Genomic DNA, 23193 nt, shown 5'->3' with positions numbered 1-23193 from the left:
AATGTCAGGTTTTGTCCTGAAAGCGTTTACACATTCCTACTGCCAATACACTTAAAGCATTCTGCAGTTGCCTTTCGATTTACCTTTTTTTAAATGTTGTTGACACACAATACTACACCATGCAACATAATTACACTCCACACAATACCACTCAGTGCTGCATATTTACCCTCCACATAATTACACTCTACTCAAAACAACATAAATGCACCCCATATAAAAGCAATCTATGCCACATACTTCTAATCCACATAAATGCACTCCACACCATGACATATAATTCCAATAAGTATAATTTACTCAAAGCCACACAGCTCCAGGTCACACAATTCAACTCCACACATTTACAATACCCACCACATAATTCCACACCAAACTACATATTTCAAATACACAACACAATTCCACAACACACCACATACCTCCAACCCATACCACAGATTTCCACATCATGGCACAGACTGTAACAGCACACCACAAACTCAACTCCACAACATGCTACTTCACAAGACCAATACTGTTCCACATAATAAACTCCACAACTCACTATCTCGCTCTACATAATTCCAGTACACTTAATACCTTTTAATTACTATCCACATACTTCCACAGCATACCATGCCATATATTTCCACTACACAACTCCACTCCACACAATTCCATAACAAATAATTCCAATGCAACCCATCTTCCCTTGCACTTTCACCAACCCTGTCATCTCTTCCCTACACAACCACTGCCTCTCTCATCTCCTCCTCATACTATCACTGCCCCTCTCATTTCGCAAGCCCCTGCTCCTTCTCAAACCTCCCTCAAATCCCTCTCTCCCACCTATACTGCCTGGTCACACATGCACCCTTCCTGTACCTCCTGGTGCTGTGCACAGGTCCACTTCTCACCTACCCCACCTCTAGGTGTCACTCCCACTCGTCCCTCTCTCTCTTACTCTGTTGCACCCCTCTCTCTCGTTTTCTCACACAACCTCTTCCCGCCTCTCTCATATGGTTGTCTTCAGGTCTTTGAGCACAGTTACTTTCCCATGCCTTTTCAAGGTTTCTGTCCCTCAAACCCACGCTCTCCTCCTCTTGTTGGGGTGTTTTCTGCATACACAGGGGCTCCCTCTTTATGCATCTGTGGCCTGCTCTCTCCTTCTTTCGGTCTTTCTCACAATCTCTTTCTGCTCCTCTATATGGGGTTTGTTCACCACTTCGTGCACAAACTACATATCCGCTCTATCTTCCTTTCTATCTAGTCTGTGCAGCTCTCCCCCATCTATTCACCATAGCACATAATTTTACTGCAGAAATACACTACACACCACTCAATTCCACCCCACCAATTCCAGTCCAACCCACATAATTCCACTCCACACAACATACATACACCCCAAACCAAAACACATAGGTAAAAGACATTGTAATGTACAATGCCAATAGCTCTAACTTTCCTTTAAGGAAAGCAGGCTTCATTTCAAAATATTTTAAAAAGCAGTCAAAGACATGGTGGTTTACTGACCCCAGCAGGCCACCATCTCTGTGAGTGACAGGTAACCTGCCTCATGAATATTAATGAGGTAGGTCCCTTGCAACCCAGTGAGAATCGCAAACAGTGTAAAACACACTGTTGTACATAGCTGTTGGAGATTTCCTAATAGCAAATCCCAAAAATGTGCTATTAGGAAATCGCAAACGGAAGTCTATGTACATCTGGCCCTCCCTTACTCTTTCTCTGCACTACATCTACGCGCCTGTGAATCTGGGAATTATAAGCTGCCAATTTGAAAACTGGGATGCTTGGCAGCAATGGCGGACTTTTTTTTAAAGTTAAGGATAATTAAATATTTGGCCATATCATTCTCGTTGTTTGTTTACTCTGGGAGTGTTGAACATATTACTTCTCTTTGTTAAAATATTGTTCACAATGCATTGCGTGTTTCGACCCCTATGTGGTTATGTGCGGACGTTTGTGTGGTGCGGTGTAGTGTGTGAAGGAAACATGAAGTGAACGGGTGATGCACTGGCTGGTCTGTGCCCCGATTACTGGCTTTCATATTTTCGTCATGGCAATCATTTAAACCTCACATGTTAACATGGAGTATTAACACTTACCAAAAATCTGAAAGACTTGCACAATGTTTAGATGTAGAATTTTACGTCCTCGTCCACACGTTTAAACCACCTATTCATGTGAGACTATCGCGCCCTGAAATGAGCGGTTTTGACGTGAACCCCATTAATCACTGGCCTCTGGTTTCCTTGGTGTCGGTGCACACCGTATGCGGCTTGCTTATCTCCCCAAAACAGAAGCCAGATGGGCCTCAAGTGAGACAATAGGAAAGGAAGCGTGCCAGTGGCCGATTGGAGGCGCACTGGACGATCGTCTTTGCTGCGGGGGGGGCTGGCTGTTCTTCAGAAGTGGCTCTGGGCTGATGTCTGCAATGCCTGCTGAGTAGCTGCTTGTGACGGCCATGAAGTCTGCGGTTTTTCGGAAGAGGCGAGTCAGGGTCCAGACCAGGACACATGTTCCGCGGAGAAGTCACCCCTCACCGAGGAAGAAGCCATCTCCATCACCATGGAGCAGATGGGAGGTAAAATGCTCAACACATCGGCGACGGCGGGATACAGAGGGTGTGGGTGTCACACTAGCCAAAAAGAGGGCAGCGTTCGGACAGGGCGACAGAGTTTGGGCATTGGGTACAAGGGCCTATTTTAACAATCGACACTCCTGTTTTTTTTATTATATTTTTTATGGGCATGTGTGCTGCGAGATTCTCACTGCACGGATTGAGTTGCGTGTGCTCAGGGTTTACTGCTAAATTGTTATTTAGCAACATTGTATTGGGCATGAACGTACAACATTTTGTTTTATTAAATGAGGCCAGGCCCTGCAGGACTGAGAATCAGCCTAGGGGGTAAGACTGTAGCACCACCCGGTATGGCCAGGCCAATAAACTTGGCTAGGGAATTTCGGCCCAGCCCTCAGGAGGAGGGTCTCAGCAGTATCCATAAACATACAGACCACAGTCCCTGGTGAAAAGTACAGGCACTAATTTAAGCGAAGGGGTGGGGTGGGGGGGAGGGCACAGCCCTGAAATATCTCGGCCAGGGAAGGGCCACCGCTGCAAAAAAAGGTTGCCTTTGGCTCTATAGGCTCTATAGACAGCCACAGGGGTGAAGGGATAACCTGTGTGCTACATCGATCCTGCTCCGTCTATCCCGCAGACATAGCTTTCTACTTACCCTAGGGTGACCACCTATCATGGAGGCGAATTCTGGGCACAAACTGCTGCTCGGGACAAAGAGCCAATTTTACAGACACATCTGATGAAGTCACGCAATAATATAAATGTAGGTAAATAAGCCGGCAACACAAATACAAGTCAAAATTGGTTTCCGAGTTTGGCTTGTATAATACTTAGCAGCAGTGAGCAGTCACATGCCACTGGATTTATTTAAGGATGAATAAACTAGCAAACATACACACTAAGCAGAAAGTGTCCAGCCTCATTGACAGGTTCATGCAAAGTGACATTACCTGAAAGGGTGATTGTCATAGTAGAGTCGGAATCGAGGCGAACCTTATTAGGAACCGGCACTTCTGATGTGTTCTAGAGGAATTACTTTCAGGGATGTGTGGGCTGCAAGATTAAGCGCTTAAAGCTATCATGGCATCCCTGCTAGTTTGTAGTATGCAAAGTTGCCAATGTACCAGAGTACACTTACAAATAAAGTTCAGTTAGTGGAATGAGGGGTTTCAAATGTTCTCCTATTTGTTTATTAAGGTGATCTGAACGTGAGCTTGTGTAAGTCAAAGCGTTTAGGCCGGTGTAAGTGGACCAAGTAGGTTGTAGAATTATGCTTTCACTCTGTTAATTAAAAGGCAATGTAATACTTTTGTTATGGTTACATTGCCATCATAATTCATCATTCATCATATCAGAATAACAGGGTGGGACACCGTTTGAGCACTTGGAAATTAGGGGAATCATTGGCTATGAAGGGGGAAGCCATCTCGCTGGTGAATAGCCATTTTTCTTCCCTGTATATATTTTTTAAGCCTGATTGGGTAGTTTGGTCCATGACTGCACTGTCCTAAATCGTTAATAATATTGAGTGGAACAAATTTCTCCAATGGTTTCAGTTACAATATTACAATGCATGGGGCCAGGCCCAATACTTCTGATTTACAAAATATGTATATGCCATAATGCATTATTTTCTACCTGATATGAGCTCCCCTTTCTCCTAGTTTTTCTGCCTGTATCTGTTCACTCTCTTTGATCCCTCAGCTTGGGATACAGCAGGGCATTACACCTGCGATATGGTGGGACGCAAAACGAGTCTTAGAAACGTCTAACTATGTGATGTTTTTTCACTTAAAAGCCAGTAACATGTGATTTGAACACATGCCAACAATAATGATAGCACTGCTTGTGACCACCAGAACCCTTTAAAAAGCCCATATTTTTTCTGTGAGCATTTTCTCTCCTTCACGCCACAAGAGCAATGATATCTGATGAAAGAACTGGAGTGTGTGGTATCGCATAACCTGCATCCTGATTTGTTGTCTCGTCATGAAACTTAGTGAGTAGTCATACATTTGTGGCTACTAAATAATTGAATTGGTTTTTCAGGTCGAGCATTCAAAAGCTCTTGTATATACTTCTCTTGTACATACTTTAGTACATACTTATATCAGAATGTACTTTGTGAGCTCTGGAGATCATCCCTTGGACTTGTCTGCTTCCGCTTAGGGACTTTTTTTTCTGTTCAGCTGCCTCTATTCAACTGTCTTGATAGTAACGACCAGCAGAGGTCAGTAAAATACCAGAATTGCTTTCTGCTTGTTCAACTGCCTCTATTTAAATGTCTTGATAGAAAACGACCAGAAGATGTCAGTAAAATACCAGAATTACTTTCTGCTTAGGGACTTTCTTTTTTAAATGTTTCTGGGAACTACCTCTATTTAACTGTCTTGATAGAAAACGACCAGCAGAGGTCAGTAAATTACCAGAATCGCTTTAGCATTCTCTAGATTCCAGGCCATAGAAATTGTCTTCCACGAGCACCTGTAGACAATAATATTCTTTTCAAATCTATTATTTTTTAGTGATATGACCACTGAAGGCCCTGATTTTATATTAAAAACAGAGCTTTGGACTATACCATTTACCGCTGAAAGGCAATATTTCTCTCCATGTGTTCCCATGCCTGGTTTATTTAACATCCATCTCCGTTTAATTAAGTCAACCTCCATCATGCATTTGAAATACTTTTCTGTTAAATGTAGCTTTTTGGGGGACAGATCACGTAGTGTAGTTTGTGATATTAACGGTTGTATGACACTACAACGCGGGCTATTACCACGCGTGCCATTACAACGCTGTTTTTACAACGCAAGTCGTTATAACGACTTGCACTGTAAGCGCTGGATAGTGGAATAGTATGATTTTCAATTCCAACTCCAGCCCACGTTACAGTAGGGAAGGTGTTGGAATAGAAAATTAAACTATTCCCTATCCAACAGCGCCCTCCAGTGCAAGTCGTTGTAACGACTTGCATTGTAAAAGCAGCGTAGTAATGGCAGTGTGTGGTAATGCCCGCGTCGTAAAGGCTGCTCACCAATATTAACATTGTAAATCTTTAATATTACTACTATTCCAAAATAAAATATATTGTGTTTAAGTTCATGGTATTTTTTTAATATGTAGGGGTGGTAGTTCTTTGTGTCAAGCTTCGTACACATTTGGTTTATGAATTTAGAGTTGTAGCTTAGCGAGGCATTTGACAATTGCTGAAACTAGTATCCTATTAAGTTCAGATCGAACCAAAGAAATATATGTCTTGGACCTGTATTTTGCTTTCAGCCCTGGCACGTTGTATTTTATAAACTAAGCATTCTAGGCTTTTATTTGGGACCTATATAGCTGCAGTGTATTGAAGCGTGGAACTTTCAGCTTGTTTGATTTTGCATATGCAGGTCTGGTTTGGGGTTTTCTCTCCAGCTGAATTTACACTTATTGTGTTTGTGTCCCTATAAAGGTGAGTCAAGTTCAAGTTCAAAAGACCTTTATTCGAATTTGATAAAATTCATAAAAGTACCGAACACAGCAAAAACACACATATACATATAATACAAAACAATTATATAAATAACATTCCATAATAACAAAGTAATTCATACAGTGATTGAGCAGTAAATTTCGTTATCTTATAAAATTTTACAGTAGTATCATTATGACTGATTCTAATTTCAGGGACTTTCCATTGTCTTGCGTGCACGTATGGCTAGTCTTAAAAAAGTGCTGGTGCGAAAGGTCAGTTCATCAGTGTCCAAGGTAAGCACCAACATATAGGATTCCTGAAGTGTGAGAGGTCTAAGTTTTCTAAAATATGGGGTTAAAAGCCATTTGATATATCTCACATAAAATTTACAGAAAAACAGAAAGTGCAAATCATCTTGAGTGCTTATACCATCGCAAGGGCAAGGGGTAAGATCTGTACAATGTCGGTACCCCAAAGGAAAAGACAGCAAAAATTTCACAGTTCCTGCCCTTAGACGAAATAATAAAGATCGCTCCCAGTTTGACATGGGGAGTGAGAGGTAGGGCGGCATAATTTGCATACAGAGACCATTTCCTATGTATTTCTTGACCCTTGATTTCTGAGATTCTCTTCCAAACCGTTCATTACGATAAAGTGCATAAAGTGCCTTTTGGACCTCGAATTTATCCTTTAGTTCGATTGCCGTTGGATCAGTGAACAAGATACCTCTACCAATTTCATTAAGTGTTTTAAAAACTTCTTTGAACCAGGGGATCTGCATGCCATTTTCACAATTTAGGCAATCCTTAATGATGTTTTGTGTAAGGACAGCAGCATCATTCCTCCAGATTCTAATCCAGAAGAGAACTGGTCTTGCTTTGATAAAATCACTTATGAAGGGGAGGTTAAGTTCATTATGGCAGATAAAATCAGAAGAGGAGATCGGTACACCCAGCACTTTTCTGCAGAAACGGTTTTCCTCTCTTTGGATACTAATGCTGCTGACCGATCCCCAAACTTCAGCTCCATACGTGGCAACAGGAGAACACTGTAATTTAAAAATCTTAACAATAGCCTTTGTGGCGCCGATTTTCTTTGGGCGGGGGAGACTCAGAACAGAATTGTTGGCTTTCGAGAACTTGCTCGTGGCGTGGGCCACATGCCCACTCCACGAGCTGTTCGCAGCGAAAACCAACCCCAGATAAGGAAACTTATGGACAGATTCTAGTTTATCTGTTCCGATTCGAATTGTGCTGAGTTTCCTTTTGCCCGCCCCACAGGACATGATAAAAGACTTTTTAAAATTAACTTTCAAGTCCAGTCCCTCCATAAAATTTACAAAACTATGTACAAGCAGACGTAAGGCGTTAGGTGTACGTGCCATAAGGACAGCGTCGTCTGCATATAAAAGCACGGGTAGGGGGTTGCCTAGAATTATTGGGACATCAGGGGTAGCTTTCTTTAGACAATTGGACAGGCCGTTAATATAAATGATGAACAGCAGGGGTGCTAGAACGCACCCCTGTCTCACCCCCCTCCCTATCTCAATGGCTCCCGATACCTCTCCGCCCATCCCGATACGTACCCGTGCTTTCAGGTCAGTATGGAGATAGGCTAAAAATCTAACAAGAGTGGCATCAAGGCCATTCGACAGGAGAATTAACCAAAGCTTAGATCTGTTCACAAGATCAAATGCGGATGAAAGATCCATAAAAGCTAGGTAGGCAGGGGATGAGCGGGCAATGCAATATTTATCGATTATCAATTTTAGATTTAGACATTGCTCGACTGTTCCTACCCCGCTCCTGAACCCCATCTGACAAGGATCTAAAAAGTCAGTATCAGACGCCCATTCCAGTACCCTATTATAAATTATACGTCCTAGTATTTTTAAAGTGTTATCCAAAAGGGAAATGGGACGGTAATTTGCTGGGTCTGATCTGTCTCCCTTTTTATAAATGGGAACGATGATACTAGTAGCCCAGGTGACAGGCATGGCTACTTGTGGGAGACTCTTAAAGATGTTAAGGAGTATTGGTGTCCATAGCGCAGCGTTGTGTTTAATAATATCGATAGGGAAACCGTCTGGTCCGGGCGCCTTGTTACCTAGACTCTCTTTTATGGCTTTCCTGACTTCTTGGTCCGAAATCTCTAAGCCTTCTGTTTGGCCCATATTAGGGAAAAGGTGCTCGTCAGAGGGGGCAGCATAAATATTAGAAAAATGGGTCTCCCAGGCTGCACTGGTTATATTGCAGCTGATTTGTGTAAGCTCTTTGCCCATTTCCCTCGTTCCCCTGACAGCCGACCAAAATGGGGCGCTGCCACCCAGATTGGCACTAATGACCAGCTTATCCCAGTGTTCGGAGAGCAAGTTTGCCTTCCTTTCCGATATTTTATCTTTGTAGTTTTTCCTGGCAGCTCGAACTACATCTTTACATCTGGGTTTGGCAGAGAGAGCCTTTCTTAAATCTCTGTTGGCCACGGAGCAAGATGTATCAAACCACCGTGGCTCTTTGTGTTCATTAGGGAGTGGGACTGACAGGAGGATTTTTATATTTGAGCATAAAGCTTCAAAGTCTATGATCAATTTTTCATAGTTTGTGCTTGGGGAAGAGAGGGATTTCAACAAATCGGGATGTGTCTCCTGAACCGTATCTATGATGGCCCCACAATCAATTCCCCTCCATTTTAGGCGAAGGCCATCAATTGAGGGTGTAATATCCCTTGCCCCGTTTAGATTCTTAAAAATTGGACTGGGTACGAAATTAAAAATAGCTAACAATGGATTGTGATCACTGAAAGACGTTTGCACCACAGAAGTTTTAATTAAACAATCTGTTAGCAGAGGTGATGTAAATATGTAATCGATAATTGAACCGTTATCCCTGCCCTTAAACGTGGGGGCATATGGAAAATTCATATCATACCCTACACTCATTACATCAACAAGATCAAAATCAGAAAGTATGCTGATCAGTTCCAAACCCCTGCGGTCATTACAGTAATCAAGGTTAGTAGATCCATAGTTCTCTATAAGTTTCACGTTAAAATCACCCCCAATCAGAATGCTAGTCTTGGTATCTACAGACAAGGAACAATCAATCGTGTTTAAAACCTTGGATAATGCAACAAAGTTTTTGTTCGGTACACCATAAAAATCATTATTATAAAAATTAATTAAATAAATTGTGGTCTTTGATTTCGGTTTGTATTCCAGAATTTGAATATTGGGATTGGCAAGGTTATCTAGCTTCAGATCTCTAATTGTACCGCCTGCCAGAATTCTGATCCCCATAAAAAGACCACCCACTGCTCGGCCGAGGCTAGGTTTTACTGATGTCAAGCTAAAGCAGTGGTAGCCTTCAATGTACAGATTATCAACAGCCCAAGTTTCTTGGAACATAAGTATGTCTGCATCATTAATTAGTTCAATCCATGCAGGGTCCGAGAGCTTAGATTCCAAACCTGCAACGTTCCAGCTTAGAATTGATAAGCCATGTTTGGTTCCATGTTTGGCAAGTGTATTCCCAGTATTCCCATTATCATGGTGAGGTAGTTCGTTAGAAATGGCCAGGATACTGTCCGACATTATAGATTCTGTAAAAGCAGTTTGGACGTGGTGCAATACAGCTGGGGTTATGAGACCCTCTGAGTTGCAGGCTTTTACATCGTTGTACATTTCTTTGTTGGGGGATATACTCAGTCAATCCTGTTCGTCTAGAGATGATAAGTAATCGAACCGATTGTAAGTGGGGAAGTTGTACATTGGCCTAACTTCAGTCATCTGTGCAAACTGGAACGGATTAGAGATTGGGTAAGGCCTATCTCTATAATTGCTTTGATGCATGGTTGGGGCTTGAAAGAACTGCGGAGGGTTGGGGGTTGGGATTGGCATTGGGGGTTGTGGGTGCCAGTTACGGCTATTAGAGTGGACGGCATTAGGGTTCTGATTCTGGATAAAAAGGGGTGATTTAATCCTTGCTCCAAAGTTCAGATCCTGATAAGAATTTGTGGGGAGATTAGCCGTGGCTTGTTCGGGGGGTATCAGATGTCTGTAAAAGTATCCTAAGGGAAGGAGCGTGGTGTTGAATTCCCAGGGCGATGGTAAAGGGGCATTGGCAAGGGTTTTCTCTGCCCATTGTGGATTTCTAAAGCTTATGGTGACACAGTCGCCCTCAAATTTTTTCCTGAGTGGGCCAATCCAACCCACTCGCTGTGTGTTAATAATCTCCCTTGCACCATCAATAGGGTAATTGCAGTTAGCAATTAGCCAGTGCAGGGTTTTGTTTTTGAGGGATGTGGGATTTTCATCCTGATCCTTCCTTAGCTTGGTGACATTTACTAACACTAATACATATGCACCGCATTCCGGTGGGAGGTTAATGCGGGCAGGAACTTGTCTAGATGTTTTTGGTATAGGTTGGGCCGTGGTAGGGCTGCTTGTTGAAATTGCAGAGTGACCTGTGGTACTCACATTTGGGGGTTTAGTGTTAATGTTGGTATTAGTGCCAGGGTCCTTCCTTTTGTCTGGGGGTGCGCTATTAATATGCAATGTTGGTGCTTTTTGATTAATGGTTGGACCATTAGCCAGTGCGGCAGGTGGAGCTTTGTGTGCATTATTTGGGTTTGTTGGAGGTGCCTGAGGAATATTGATTTTGGTGCCTGCTATTTTGGTGGTGTTACTATTATTTGTGCTTTTTGCAGGACCTTCCTTCAGGAAATTCTTAATAGGGATACTCAATTCAGCTAGTTGTTTTTCTATTCGAGTAAGCCTGTTTTCAATGGGGGATAAATAAATACTTAATAGTTCCCCCAGTCTTTCCAACATAGGGTCGTATGCCTTGTCGGTGTTATCATTAGTATCCATTGTTCTGCCCTGCTGAACCATTTCACTTTCATACCCTTGAGATATTACCGTAACCCTGGACGCATTGTGGTTAGGGACAGAGTTGGTATTTTTCCCAGACTTTCTTTGTGCCCGGCCATATTTCCTGACCATGGTAATCCGGGGCTTTGGTGCGTGTGATTTCTGTTTTTGGACTGCACCCTCTTGTCTACCTCTCAGTTGCCTGGTGTTGTCAGCAGATTTTACTTTGGGAGAGGGGTTGATGGGTAGATCAGGAGTTTTTTCCAAGTCTGTGCTGATATCGGTGTCTGAATCTAACAGGGGAATGGAGGCTGAGAGGTTAACCTCGCTAGGAATGGTGTGAATGTCAGCACATACATTAAGTAGGGGTCTGATGTTGTTTGGCATAGCCTCTGCAGGTGTAGTAGCGGTGGCAATAAGGCCAAGTGAAGAACGTTTGGCATGTGCCAGATCTTGTGATACCCTGCGTTCTAAAAGGCTAATGCCCTGATTGATGGCATCATTGGCCTTAGTTATAAAAAGGTCAATGGGGCCGGTCACAGGGCCAGCCCCAGTGGCAGCTGTTTTGCTGCGGGTACCCCTTGGAGACATGCTGACAATTGCTTACCCTTATTCAAAGAAATGGGTTGCTACGCGGAACAACAGACACAATTGTTAATGACAGCGAGCAAATAGTCCCAGCAGTGTTTTCAGTATCCACAGTTCCCAAATGGGGGTTGGCCAGTGGGTCATAAGAAAGTACCTTATAGAATTGGCGATGGGGGGTGGCCCCGTCCCGTCCTCCTCGTGCCTCTGAGGGCCACAGAGGGCCCGCCCTTTGCCCGGGCTTAGCCCGGCGCCCGCCCGCGCGCGTCCCGCGACGCGGAGGGAGCGTCCTCTTCAAGTAGCGCCTCCGGGCGCGCTGTGGCCGGAATCAGGAAGTGGCCGCTAAGCTCCCTGGGAGCTGTAGTCTCAAGCCGCGAGGTGGAAACGGCGGCGGCGAGACTGCAGCGTCAGGGACCCAGGAGCGACTGTGCCAGCGTGTGCCCTCCGGTAAGAAGCCCTCCGGCTGGATTTGCACCCCCGCTCCACCGAGGGAGCGTCCTCTTCAAGTAGCGCCTCCGGGCGCGCTGTGGCCGGAATCAGGAAGTGGCCGCTAAGCTCCCTGGGAGCTGTAGTCTCAAGCCGCGAGGTGGAAAGCGGCGGCGGCGAGACTGCAGCGTCAGGGACCCAGGAGCGACTGTGCCAGCGTGTGCCCTCCGGTAAGAAGCCCTCCGGCTGGATTTGCACCCCCGCTCCACCGAGGGAGCGTCCTCTTCAAGTAGCGCCTCCGGGCGTGCTGTGGCCGGAATCAGGAAGTGGCCGCTAAGCTCCCTGGGAGCTGTAGTCTCAAGCCGCGAGGTGGAAAGCGGCGGCGGCGAGACTGCAGCGTCAGGGACCCAGGAGCGACTGTGCCAGCGTGTGCCCTCCGGTAAGAAGCCCTCCGCTGGATTTGCACCCCCGCTCCACCGAGGGAGCGTCCTCTTCAAGTAGCGCCTCCAGGCCCGCTGTGGCCGGAATCAGGAAGTGGCCGCTAAGCTCCCTGGGAGCTGTAGTCTCAAGCCGCGAGGTGGAAAGCGGCGGCGGCGAGACTGCAGCGTCAGGGACCCAGGAGCGACTGTGCCAGCATGTGCCCTCCGGTAAGAAGCCCTCCGGCTGGATTTGCATTAATTGGAAATTGTTTGGAGATAATTCATTCAAGAGAAGGAGTATTTAGAGTTTAGTTTTTTTATAGAGTTGTTGAGGTGTTTTTCGGCATTTTTAAAAGTTCACTTTTAGCCCCAGCACTTTATGATTTACAAATTAAGAACTGCTTTGATACAAACAAAATAAGTGTAAATGCAGATTAAGAGAAAAGCACACAATCCAGACTTGCCTATCAAAGAACAAACAAGCAGCAAGTTCGAAGCTCTAGCACTCTATGCAGCCACATAAGTCCTAAATAAAAGCCCAAAGGTCGCATGCTTTTCGGGAAGCATCTAGGCAGAAAGAGCTGGAGTAAGTCTAATGTGACCAAATAGGCAGGTTAGCATAGATTAGCATTATAATAATGCTCTTTATTAAAAACTACAACACTAAACTTATCAATATGGCGAAACCAAGTGGCATTGCCAATGCTTGTCTAACCTACAAGGTCTAGTGCTTGTCTCTTTAGAGCTATCCCTTTAACTCTTCTGTGGTAGTAGAAAGAAACCAGCCTGCACTGGAATGCGCAGTACTGGACCAGGACAACAACGTATTAGATGCCAAACAGCCCCCCAAACAGAGCTGCACTGTTTTGATGATGAACAGTACTCTTTACACGGCCATTGAAACCACTCTTATCATGTTGTGTCTCTATTACAAACCCATTGCCCTCACCAGAGTTGGAACCATTCGATATATTATCCAGTGCCGGAAGGACTTTTTTCTTTTCTCTTTGTGTTGAGTGTGAGGTTCAACTTTCGGATCGGTGACTCAAGCAGGACTTCCACATTTGTTCACTTTAGATGGCATTTGTATTGTGATGTGCTAGATGCAGGTCTTTTGACAATATCAAGGAAAGTTTGGCACAACTGCCTGGCAATGCCACCCAGTGGCTTAAGCACTCTTGTCTCTGCACTTACATAAATGATTGATTGATTGATTGATTGATACATAGGAACTAGAAGTGCACAAGAACACCCTCTGAGCATTCTGGCTACTCTCTTTGTGCCAGAACACTACACATCACTAGGAAAGACACAATGGGCATAGAGGGTCGGGGAATACTTGTTGATTATCTTGCAACAAGGTTGAATTATGATGCAATCTGACAATGGAGATAGTGGCATGGGTGAACTCTTTCAGCCTTGCTGCTTGACAAAACTTTTTAAAGAAGGATCCCCCATGTAGATATGCATGGAGCATAAAGGCTGGTAGAGTGCGTGCCAGCATGGAAGCTAAGAAAAAGGGAATCACTAGTGAGGACACAATGATGGGGTAGAAGAGTAGGCTTCACCATGGACAGATGGACTAGTCCAGGAGAGTGGATACCAGCATGACGGCAGAGACTGGGCATGATGAGTGCATCAGCAAACGTTCTATAGTTCAATCTCCTTTCTTTCCTTCAACGGAACTGGCCCTCAACCTACATTCCATGCTCTGCAGGCCTTCTCATTCTTAGAATATAACCTACTCTAAATTACATGCCTGTCTGCCTTAATCTATATTATTGTATTTCTGCAAATTTCCCACACCTCATTTACAGATCACCTCTCATTCCGTGAAACCATGTCTTTGCACACTAATAATACTTAATCTTCGCTATCCTATTTACTCATCCTACCAATCAGGTGCAAGTACTCATGTACCTCCCCTAACTAATGTTTTTAGAGCTAACAAAGGTCCTAAGCTTTTGGTAGATATCACATATAATGATAAACAAAGACTTAAGATAAAGACTATGTATCTTTTCTCCAATGTCCAGCCGGACAAGGAGATTTTTATTTCAAAGATTTGGTGAATATATACAAGATTTGGGAAGTGGAGCAAGCCACAATTAACTGGGCACAAGCCTGTACGGAGTCAGAGCGAAAAGAGAGACAATACATGGGGGAAAAAAGGATAGAGTAGCAGGCAAAGTGGAGAAAAACGGTGGCTTATAGTACAATGAAGTATTACATAAGCTCAAAACCGACAGTAACTGCAACACGTATTACAAAATTGAAAAGGGAAGCAGAACTGCACAAACTGTCGACGTTACGTTTCGATCCCTGTCTCCAAAAATTAAATCGGGATCATCTTCAGCCCAACAGTGAACATTTTGCCTGAGTATATTTTAAAAACAAGCCGGTACACTTAATGGAAGTGCATTCACGGCGTTGGGGCATACTTGGACACATCCGCCATCTGGGACTCCAGAGGGGACCCATTCGCTGCCCGACGGCGCTCCTATTACGGAACGCAGGAACGCTCCCTCCATTGTGCGGGACCACGCAACGCCAGGTGTCCAAGTACGCCAACAATTTATATTACCAAGATTACTTGCCAGTGCCTCACCTGAACCTCAATACCTCAGAAGCACCGGGAGGCTGCCCTCACTTACCCGCTAGGCGCCTCAGATGGACTGTTGCGTCCAGTCGCCTGGTTCCCCAACGCCGTGAATGCACTTCCATTAAGTGTACCGGCTTGTTTTTAAAATATACACAGGCAAAATGTTCACTGTAGTCCTGAAGATGATCCCGATTTAATTTTTGGCGACAGGGATCGAAACGTAACATCGACAGTTTGTGCAGTTCTGCTTCCCTTTTCAATTTTGTAATACGTGTTGCAGTTACTGCCGGTTTTGAGCTTATGTAATACTTCATTGTACTATAAGCCACTGTTTTTCTCCACTTTGTTTGCCTGCTACTCTATCCTTTTTTCACCCATGTATTGTCTCTCTTTTCCCTCTGACTCAGTACAGGCTTGTGCCCAGTTAATTGTGGCTTGCTCCACTTCCCAAATCTTGTATATATTCACCAAATCTTTGAAATAAAAATCTCCTTGTCCGGCTGGACATTGGAGAAAAGATACATAGTCTTTATATTAAGTCTGTGTTTATCATTATATGTGATATCTACCAAAAGCTAGGACCTTTGTTAGCTCTAAAAACATATAAACTACCCGAGGTCCCTCGCTACCTTTACGGGTCCCCTTGTTTTGTATACTAACTAATGATCACACATAACTCCTAATCATGTAATCTACAACAAACCCAGTGGAGTGAATGCATGGAATCATCTCTTTGCAAGCACAAGATTAATCTCTGTAGCCAAGAATTACCAATAACCATTGTATTAACCATTAACTTTGGATTATGTAGGAAAATGCTTCATGATTTAAAGTGCTCAATCCCTCGTCTGGGGGAATTTGCAATTACTACACAAATTGAGCTTTACTAACTCTTAATTATGATTTTCTTGACGTGTTTCACAAGAGCTTTTGAGACTTTTCTCTTACCTCCCTTTCCATTATAGCCTAAGACTGCTGTCATTGGTTGATTGATTGGGACCAACTGTTCTCTTTTTTTTTTTTTTTAAACAGATTTTATTGAATTTTAAGCCATCGAAATTGGCAAAAAGGGAGAAAACATTGCACACAATCAGTACAATACAAGAGAAAATATCATGACCATACAGGACAATAACACACACATGGTACATCAAATAGAGCACAAGCATTGTCAAGGAGTACAGATTCACAATAGTCACGAGGGCCTTCAGGGCATCCCGCCAGTCCTCGTCCACCATGGGACCCATCTAACCCTCCCAACGGGTTCTAAGGTGGTCTAATGAGCCGGGGGAATTAATTATGAGGGTGCAGTATATCTGAAAAACACTGTTGTGGTCCAGCTTACCCATCAGAAGCTTTGCTTCGAGGGGGTCAAACTCTGGGAGGGCTTCAGCTGGCTGGACACGAGTGTGGAGAGCATGTCTGAGTTGGAGATATTTTTAGAATTGGGTGTGCTTAAGAGTATACATCTGCTGAAAATCCTGAAAAGAGCATATGTGTGTTCCTGACCATACATCTCCCAGTTGTGAGATACGAATAAGGTCCCAAGATCTAAAACCACAGAGTACTGCCACCTCTCCCAGCCACTTACCGTGCCAAAGAGGGTTTGCTGTGTGAGTCTGGCCACCCATTGTACATGGCAAAGTGCATCTCCATACAAGGAACACCACTCTAGTGACCAAGGGCAAAGAAATCAAGACCGGCGAGCCATCGAGAATAGCTTGCAAGGGAGGAAAGCCCATCAAGTTCTAGATGATAGGCAGGATCAGACCATCCCTAGTTGAACCAATCGTGGATAAAAAGAAAATAAGAAGACAAATAATAAAGGTTGAGATTAGAAATAACCAGGCCACCATCAAAGGAGCCTCATTGACAATGTGAGAAAGTCAAGCGTGGCCGAGAACCCCGTCACAGGAATGCCTTTGCGGTTCCATCCAACTTGCGAAACCACGTCCGCAACAGGTGAAGTGGTAAGTTCTGAAAGGTATACAGAAATCGAGGATGGATCATCACCTTTTATAATGCAGTATGTGACACAAAACCTGGGCACACATATGATTATTAACAATACATAAAGTAATAAGTAAATGCAGTCGACACCGGATATATATTTTGCAGATTTTTATACGCGTAAGTGATCTCAAAAAGACAAACGCCAGCCGATACGTGTTTCGTCAAAGGAGAGTGCCTATGACTCTTCAGGGCTTAAAAGCGTCATTCTGGTATCGGAGATTCAGTGATAATTCCAACCTGGAAGCGGGTAAAATAAATGAGGAAATCAAGTATTACGGAAGTAGTCAATCGGGCGGGTTCGTCCGGGACCACAGAGGAATCTGTAAAAGCAGAGCTCCTCCTGTCAACGTCTCGTCGAGATGTTGACAGGACGTTGACAGGAGGAGCTCTGCTTTTACAGATTCCTCCGCGGTCCCGGATGTACCCGCCCGATTGACTACTTCCTTAATACTTGCTTTCCTCATTTATTTTACCCGCTTCCGGGTTGGAATTATAACCGGATCTCCGATACCAGAATGACGCTGGGTCAGCAGATGGGGACTGCATTTACTTATTACTTTATGTATTGTTAATAATCATATGTGTGCCCAGGTTTTGTGTCTCATTGTATAGGTCAGGGCCTAGCTCCTGATCATCCTAGGCGTTTTGGGTTCTCCCCTTTCCTGGCAGCACCATACTCCTAAATAACTTCCTTTATTCAGTCACCCTCACTAGCTACCTGTTTGAGCGCCAATAGCCTGTCACACTAAACCCTGCATAGCCACTATAATGCAATATGTGCCAGGACATTAGGAGGAAGAGTCTGCAATCTAGCCAGATCCATCTTTACCTTCCGGACGAGAGGCTGAAGATTAAAGGCCCAAGTGATTTTCAGGTGCAAGGCAATCCATATATCTGAATATGTAAAACTAAGCCTGGGAAGCAGGATAGAAGTCTGCCGATCAAAACAGTCCCTAGATGATGCCAAGGGAACCAGCACAGATTTAGAGGGGTTCACCCTCAGACCTGAGGCCACTTCAAAGTTCTTAAGCAATTGAAGACAGTGAGGTCCATCTTCCGTGAATAAAGTGAATCAGTCTTCATGACCAGAACTCCTAGCCCATCCAGAGTACTGGGGATCCGTACAGATGATCTGAGCCAAAGGCTTCATAGCTAAAGCAGAGTGAAGGGGGGAGGAGGAAACCCAGCCTGATCCCCGCTCTATAGGGAAGGGAGCGGAGAGGACCCTGTTGATGTGCACTCGAGTCATGGGATTAGAATAATGAACAAGGACCATATTCTGAAAGCGCGATCCAAAGCTAGTGTGAGCCAAAACCAATTGAAGATAGCTTCAGTCCACTGTGTTTAATGCCGTCTCGAAATCAATTAGGAGCAATCCTAGATCTTGGGGCAATCGATGATGGGGGCCAGAGCCATGTGAAGGAGACAAATACAGTGTCTTGTGCCCCGGAAGGGCATAACGCCATATTGTTCCCTCTGTACCAATTTAGTTAGTACCTTTTTGCGCCTGTTAGCCAACACCGTGGCATAAACTTTGACCTCGCAATTAAGAGAGGTTTAGGCCGATAACTGGCGCAGGACATGGAGCGAGGTTACGTCTTAGATATTACTACTCTAGTGGCCGAGCTCAGTTCTACTGGAAAGGAGCCGGCCTGGCAGACCTCCCTATGCAGTAGCAAGTGATAGGGGAGAAGGATTTCCCGAAACGTGGCATAGTACTCCTTAAGAAAGCCATCTGGACTGGGGGTTTTACCAGAAGCCAGAGTGGACAATGCGTCCCGATCTCCTCTGCTGTGAAAGGTCGTTCAAGTAGGCGAGAGTCAGTGAGAGATAGGCTAGGAAGAGGGGCCAAGTCGAAGAAGGAACTAGACACAGCCAGATCTCTGTCTATCTTTACTGAGTATAGCATCTTATATTATTGAGCAAAGGTCTGTGCTATCTCAAAAAAAGACTGTTGTGAGCAACCTGTGTCATCTATATTCTTAGGGACGATCCTGTTTGCTTGTTGATGAAAGGCCAGTCAATAGAGCAACTTCCCATTCTTGTCACCCAAGCCATTAATCCTGGACGTATTGGCCTTCCAAAGATGTTTGGCCATCTCAAAGGAATGAAAACGAATATCTTCACAGGTGAGACCTAGCTTCGGGAGACCTCTTCTTGGGGATTCGATGCTAAGCATTTTTCCAGGTAAATGGTGCAGGATTCTAGCTAAGTAATGAGGGCAGAGCATTCAGGCTCTCTAGTCCTAATGTAGGTTTTGGCAAACCCCCATACTGTCACCTTACTAGCCTGTGACAGAGTACCAATGGGTGAAACTGGTCCGTCATTGTTTTGAAAACTTCAATGAAGTTAAGTAGTCAATGATTGAAAAAAAGTCTTTCCTGAAAATACCACATGGGGCACATACCAGGAGGAGGATGTCCAAGGTGAAGGAGTAAGGGTGAATGATCTGAGATTCCTTGTGGCCAAATTTGTATTTGGATCAATCACTGATAATCAGAGGCGGGCAGTAGAATGAGATCTATCGGAGAATGGGTGTGGTGGGCTGCAGATGTATGAGTGAATTGATGGATCCTAGGATGCCAAGTCTTCCAGGGAATGCAAAGGCCCAGAGCAATGACCCTGTTAGCAAGAGGGTGAGTCTCAGCCAGTCTAGAAGAAGTTGAAGTTCCAGTACTATCTTGGTCGAGTCTAGTAATGTGTTAAAATCCCCCCATATATTGTAAGTCCCTGTGGAAGGTGTGAAAGAAGCCTCAGGAGGTACCTAAGACAAGCAGACAAAGAAGCAGGCTGTTAAGATGGTGCAGCAAATACTGTAACAGCAGTGCAATACAAATATTCAATGCCTCAAAACTATAGTTACAATCAGTACAAAAGTGTGTGCCAAAATCTAAAAGGTAAGGAAAGAAGGAAACAATAAACAACCTTTTGCACAGAAAACCCAGTCCCCAACTCCCGCCCCTCCCTACACTTTTACCCTAGAAGCATCTGTTGCACTGAAGAAAAGGTAAAGTGAGAAGAGCAAAATACATAACATTGTGAAACCATCAAAAAGGGGGGAATAAACCACATCATAGAAAAAGCAATGTTGAGGCAGCAGCCGCCAAGCAACATCCAAACAATTATCTATGGAGCAAATTGATAATTGTTGAAATAAATATTTCTAGAAAGAACAGGGTAATTCAGAAAACATGAGATCATATAATCATTAGAATGCTAACCTAGGCAAATAATAGGACTGCTGGAGAGATCTGAGTCTGCACAAGGAGCAGCTGGGTCAGCAGATGGCGAGGGCGCATGCCCTTCAGCCCCCAGCCCCTCATTTTCCACCCAGAGGCAGGTCTTAAAGCAGCTCTGGATGGTGACGTTAGTTGTGCTTCTCCGGGAGCGTGAAGGGGAGATCAATGGGGAAGTTCCACACCCCCTCCAGGCGCGAGTTTGCCACCCGTGGGGTTTGGGCAGTGACTGAGAGGTCGAGGCAGCAGCAGTCCCTCGCCGGTTGGAAGAGGTAGGAGTGTGCCCGGGTAGCAGGCGATCCCCCGTGAGCTACTGCCATGCAGATTCCGAGTTTGGCAAAGATTTAAGATTTATCAAGATGAATGACACAAAGCTTAGACTGAAACAACAGACAATATTGAAGCCCCATAGCTCTTAGCTTCTGTTTGACCTCCAAATAAGAACACCTTTATTGTTGCACCTCTCGAGTGTAATCTGGAAAAGGAGAACCTTAGTATCAACACATCTAAGGCCTGGGTGCAACCGGGCTTCTCAAAGGATTGCATACCTATCGTATTAATTTAGAATACGAGCTATGATCAGTCGAGAGTTAGCTCCAGGAGCAGGTTTAAGGGCCAGGGCCTGGTGTGCACTCTTGATGGCAAACCAAGAGAAGAGGCGAGTGCTGGCATCCAGGATTTAATCCAGCTTTCCATGAAGAACGCAATCTGCTGGGGATCCACACCCGCAACATTTTCCAGAGCCCCAATATTACAAATATTATTATGCCATGAGTGATTTTCTGCATCTTTGGCACATCTATGAAGTTACGACGTGCGGGTAAGTAGAGTGGAGACCGGAGTCTTACGAGTGGAGACCTCGTCTTCGACCAAAGAAATCTGAGATTCAGCCTCGGTTATTCAGCAGTGGCATTACAGAGATCCTGACACAGCAATGCAACGTACTTCCTCACCTCACCGATCCTAGCCTCCACTGCCACCTGCGATATCTTGCATAATAACAGCGAGCTCATTGGACAAAAAGGTAGGTCTGGAGAGCCACCAGTGGAGCCCATAATATATTGGTCCATGCGCCTCTGTGTGGAGGCAGAGATAGAGGATTTATCCTTGTTCATGATGGCAGGGTGGCAAAGGGCGCAGTGGCCGCAGTACTGGTCCCCACGATGATCATGGACCACAAAGCCACACACTAATAGGGACCCAGCCAATTAAACACAGAACTCAGGGGCAGGTGAAAAGAAGGGCCAGTGGAAGCAACAAAGGCATTATACCTCTATCGCACTAGACCCCAGTGTTTCACAGAAAGCAATCACAAAAGGCTGTGTACCTATCAGTCCATCAGTCCAGATGAGGGGTGTAAAGGGGCCGCCGCGCATAGGGAACATAGCGCACAGCAATTATGACTAATCACGAGTTATAAGTTTACTCGCGTTGTCCCGACTAACACTCCGGGGCCACGCGTCTTTATTTTGTACTGGCGCATGATGTCATGCGCCAGCGCCAATGCATAACCTCCGGGAGTGAGTAAGCTAAACCGCTACACCGCTTGAGGACATTACATTCCTTCCAACCTTTATTAAACATTAACAAAATATCAACATGTTGATCTGTTACCAGTTCTGGTCGTGCCGTCTGCTATCAGCTCCCACACAGCCACAGGTCACAGTCGACTGCCAGTCTTTGGTTCTTCACACCATGAATCCCGCCAGCCGGGATTAGAGAGCCGGATTGCTCCTCAGGCAGTATCTGGAATGCTCTCCACGTGATGACGATAGGGACGGGGCCACTTCCAGTCAGGAGATCTCATTGGGGAGCTGTACAGTCCTCCGTCCGGCGCTCCGAGCAGTAATGGTGGTCCTTGGTCAGATCTGTCCGGATCATCCATGGGGATAGTTCCTGGGCCATCTTCTTCCTTGTCAGCCACTCTCTGACTGTGGCCAGCTTCCATACTATCCAGTATGGGAAGATTTGGAGTTCCAGCATGGACCTTTTTGAAGAACGATACATTCTGTGTGAGTTCTCCTGTTCCTCTCCTGGCTGTTACCATCATGCCTGTCCAACGAGTTACTGTCCATGGACACTGCTCAAACGGGAGACAGAATTTTCTCCCTGGGTGCCTGTCTTTGGCATAGACCATGTCTCTCTCTCGGACGGTCGACGCCTTTGCTCCTCGGTTGAAGCTGGCATGGTTGTTTGTACTGGTCTTTTTGGCTAGGACCCTCGTAGTGTTAATCTGGGAAGGGGCCAGTTTGGGTGATGGGGAATAGTGTCTTGCACTACTCGACCCATGCTTGCAGGTCCCGGTGCCCTCTCAGTTGTGAGATGAGGCGTCATACTCCTGAGGCTCAGCCGGGAGGTTTTGCTTTTAAAACGTGTGTCATTTCCGAAATTGTGTGTGATTGTGATTTTAAAACTGCGCACTTCCCCTCACCTGCACAACAGCTGGGGCACTTACTCTTACCTCTTGACTCCCTGGCAGTCGATATTAACACCGCCACGGGTTAGAAAAACGCCATTCCCGACAGCAGCGAGCGAGCCTGCAGTCAGGCCACGCCCACTTCTTGAGGCCACGCCCCTAAGACTACTTAAAGCGCCGCTTTCCCGCCCTCATTGAAATCTGTACTCCTGAGGCTCAGCCGGGAGGTTTTGCTTAACCCTGGGCGTAGTTCGCGGAGTCGGACTCCGCGGAGCTACGCGAAGACGTAGTTGCACTCCGCGAACTACGCGTAGCTCCGCAAGCATGCGGAGTTGCTTGCTGGGCCCGTTCGCGCGCCGTTTTTCGTCTTCGGGAGCGCGGTGCGCGTGTTCGGGGCGTTGCCTGCATGCTCGGGATGGCTAGCGCGCTAAATTACCACAGAGGTTTGTCCCGCCTGCTTGCGTTCCCTTATTTCCTGTTCCGGGTCACAATTAACGTGGTCGCGTTGTGCAAGACATGTTCGGGAACTCATCTTCTCGTTCGCACTACAAAAGTGCGTGATCGCGCTAAATATCGCGCGAACCT

General features: G+C 45.2%; 1 protein-coding gene across 1 annotated transcript in view; it reads left to right on the top strand.

Annotated features, from left to right (window-relative positions):
- Positions 1-2458: 2458 nt before the first annotated feature.
- The window catches only part of LOC147705940 (uncharacterized), a 498565-nt gene continuing 477830 nt past the window's right edge, over positions 2459-23193 (top strand). The window contains exon 1 of the mRNA XM_086929000.1: positions 2459-2587. Coding sequence (XP_086785126.1) covers positions 2468-2587 — 120 coding nt within the window. The 5' untranslated portion in view covers positions 2459-2467. The remainder of the gene's footprint in view (positions 2588-23193) is intronic.

This window comes from Lissotriton vulgaris, chromosome 7, assembly GCF_964263255.1.
Source record: "Lissotriton vulgaris chromosome 7, aLisVul1.2, whole genome shotgun sequence".
NCBI classification, from domain to species: domain Eukaryota; kingdom Metazoa; phylum Chordata; class Amphibia; order Caudata; family Salamandridae; genus Lissotriton; species Lissotriton vulgaris.
This window is presented reverse-complemented; position numbering and strand designations above follow the sequence as displayed.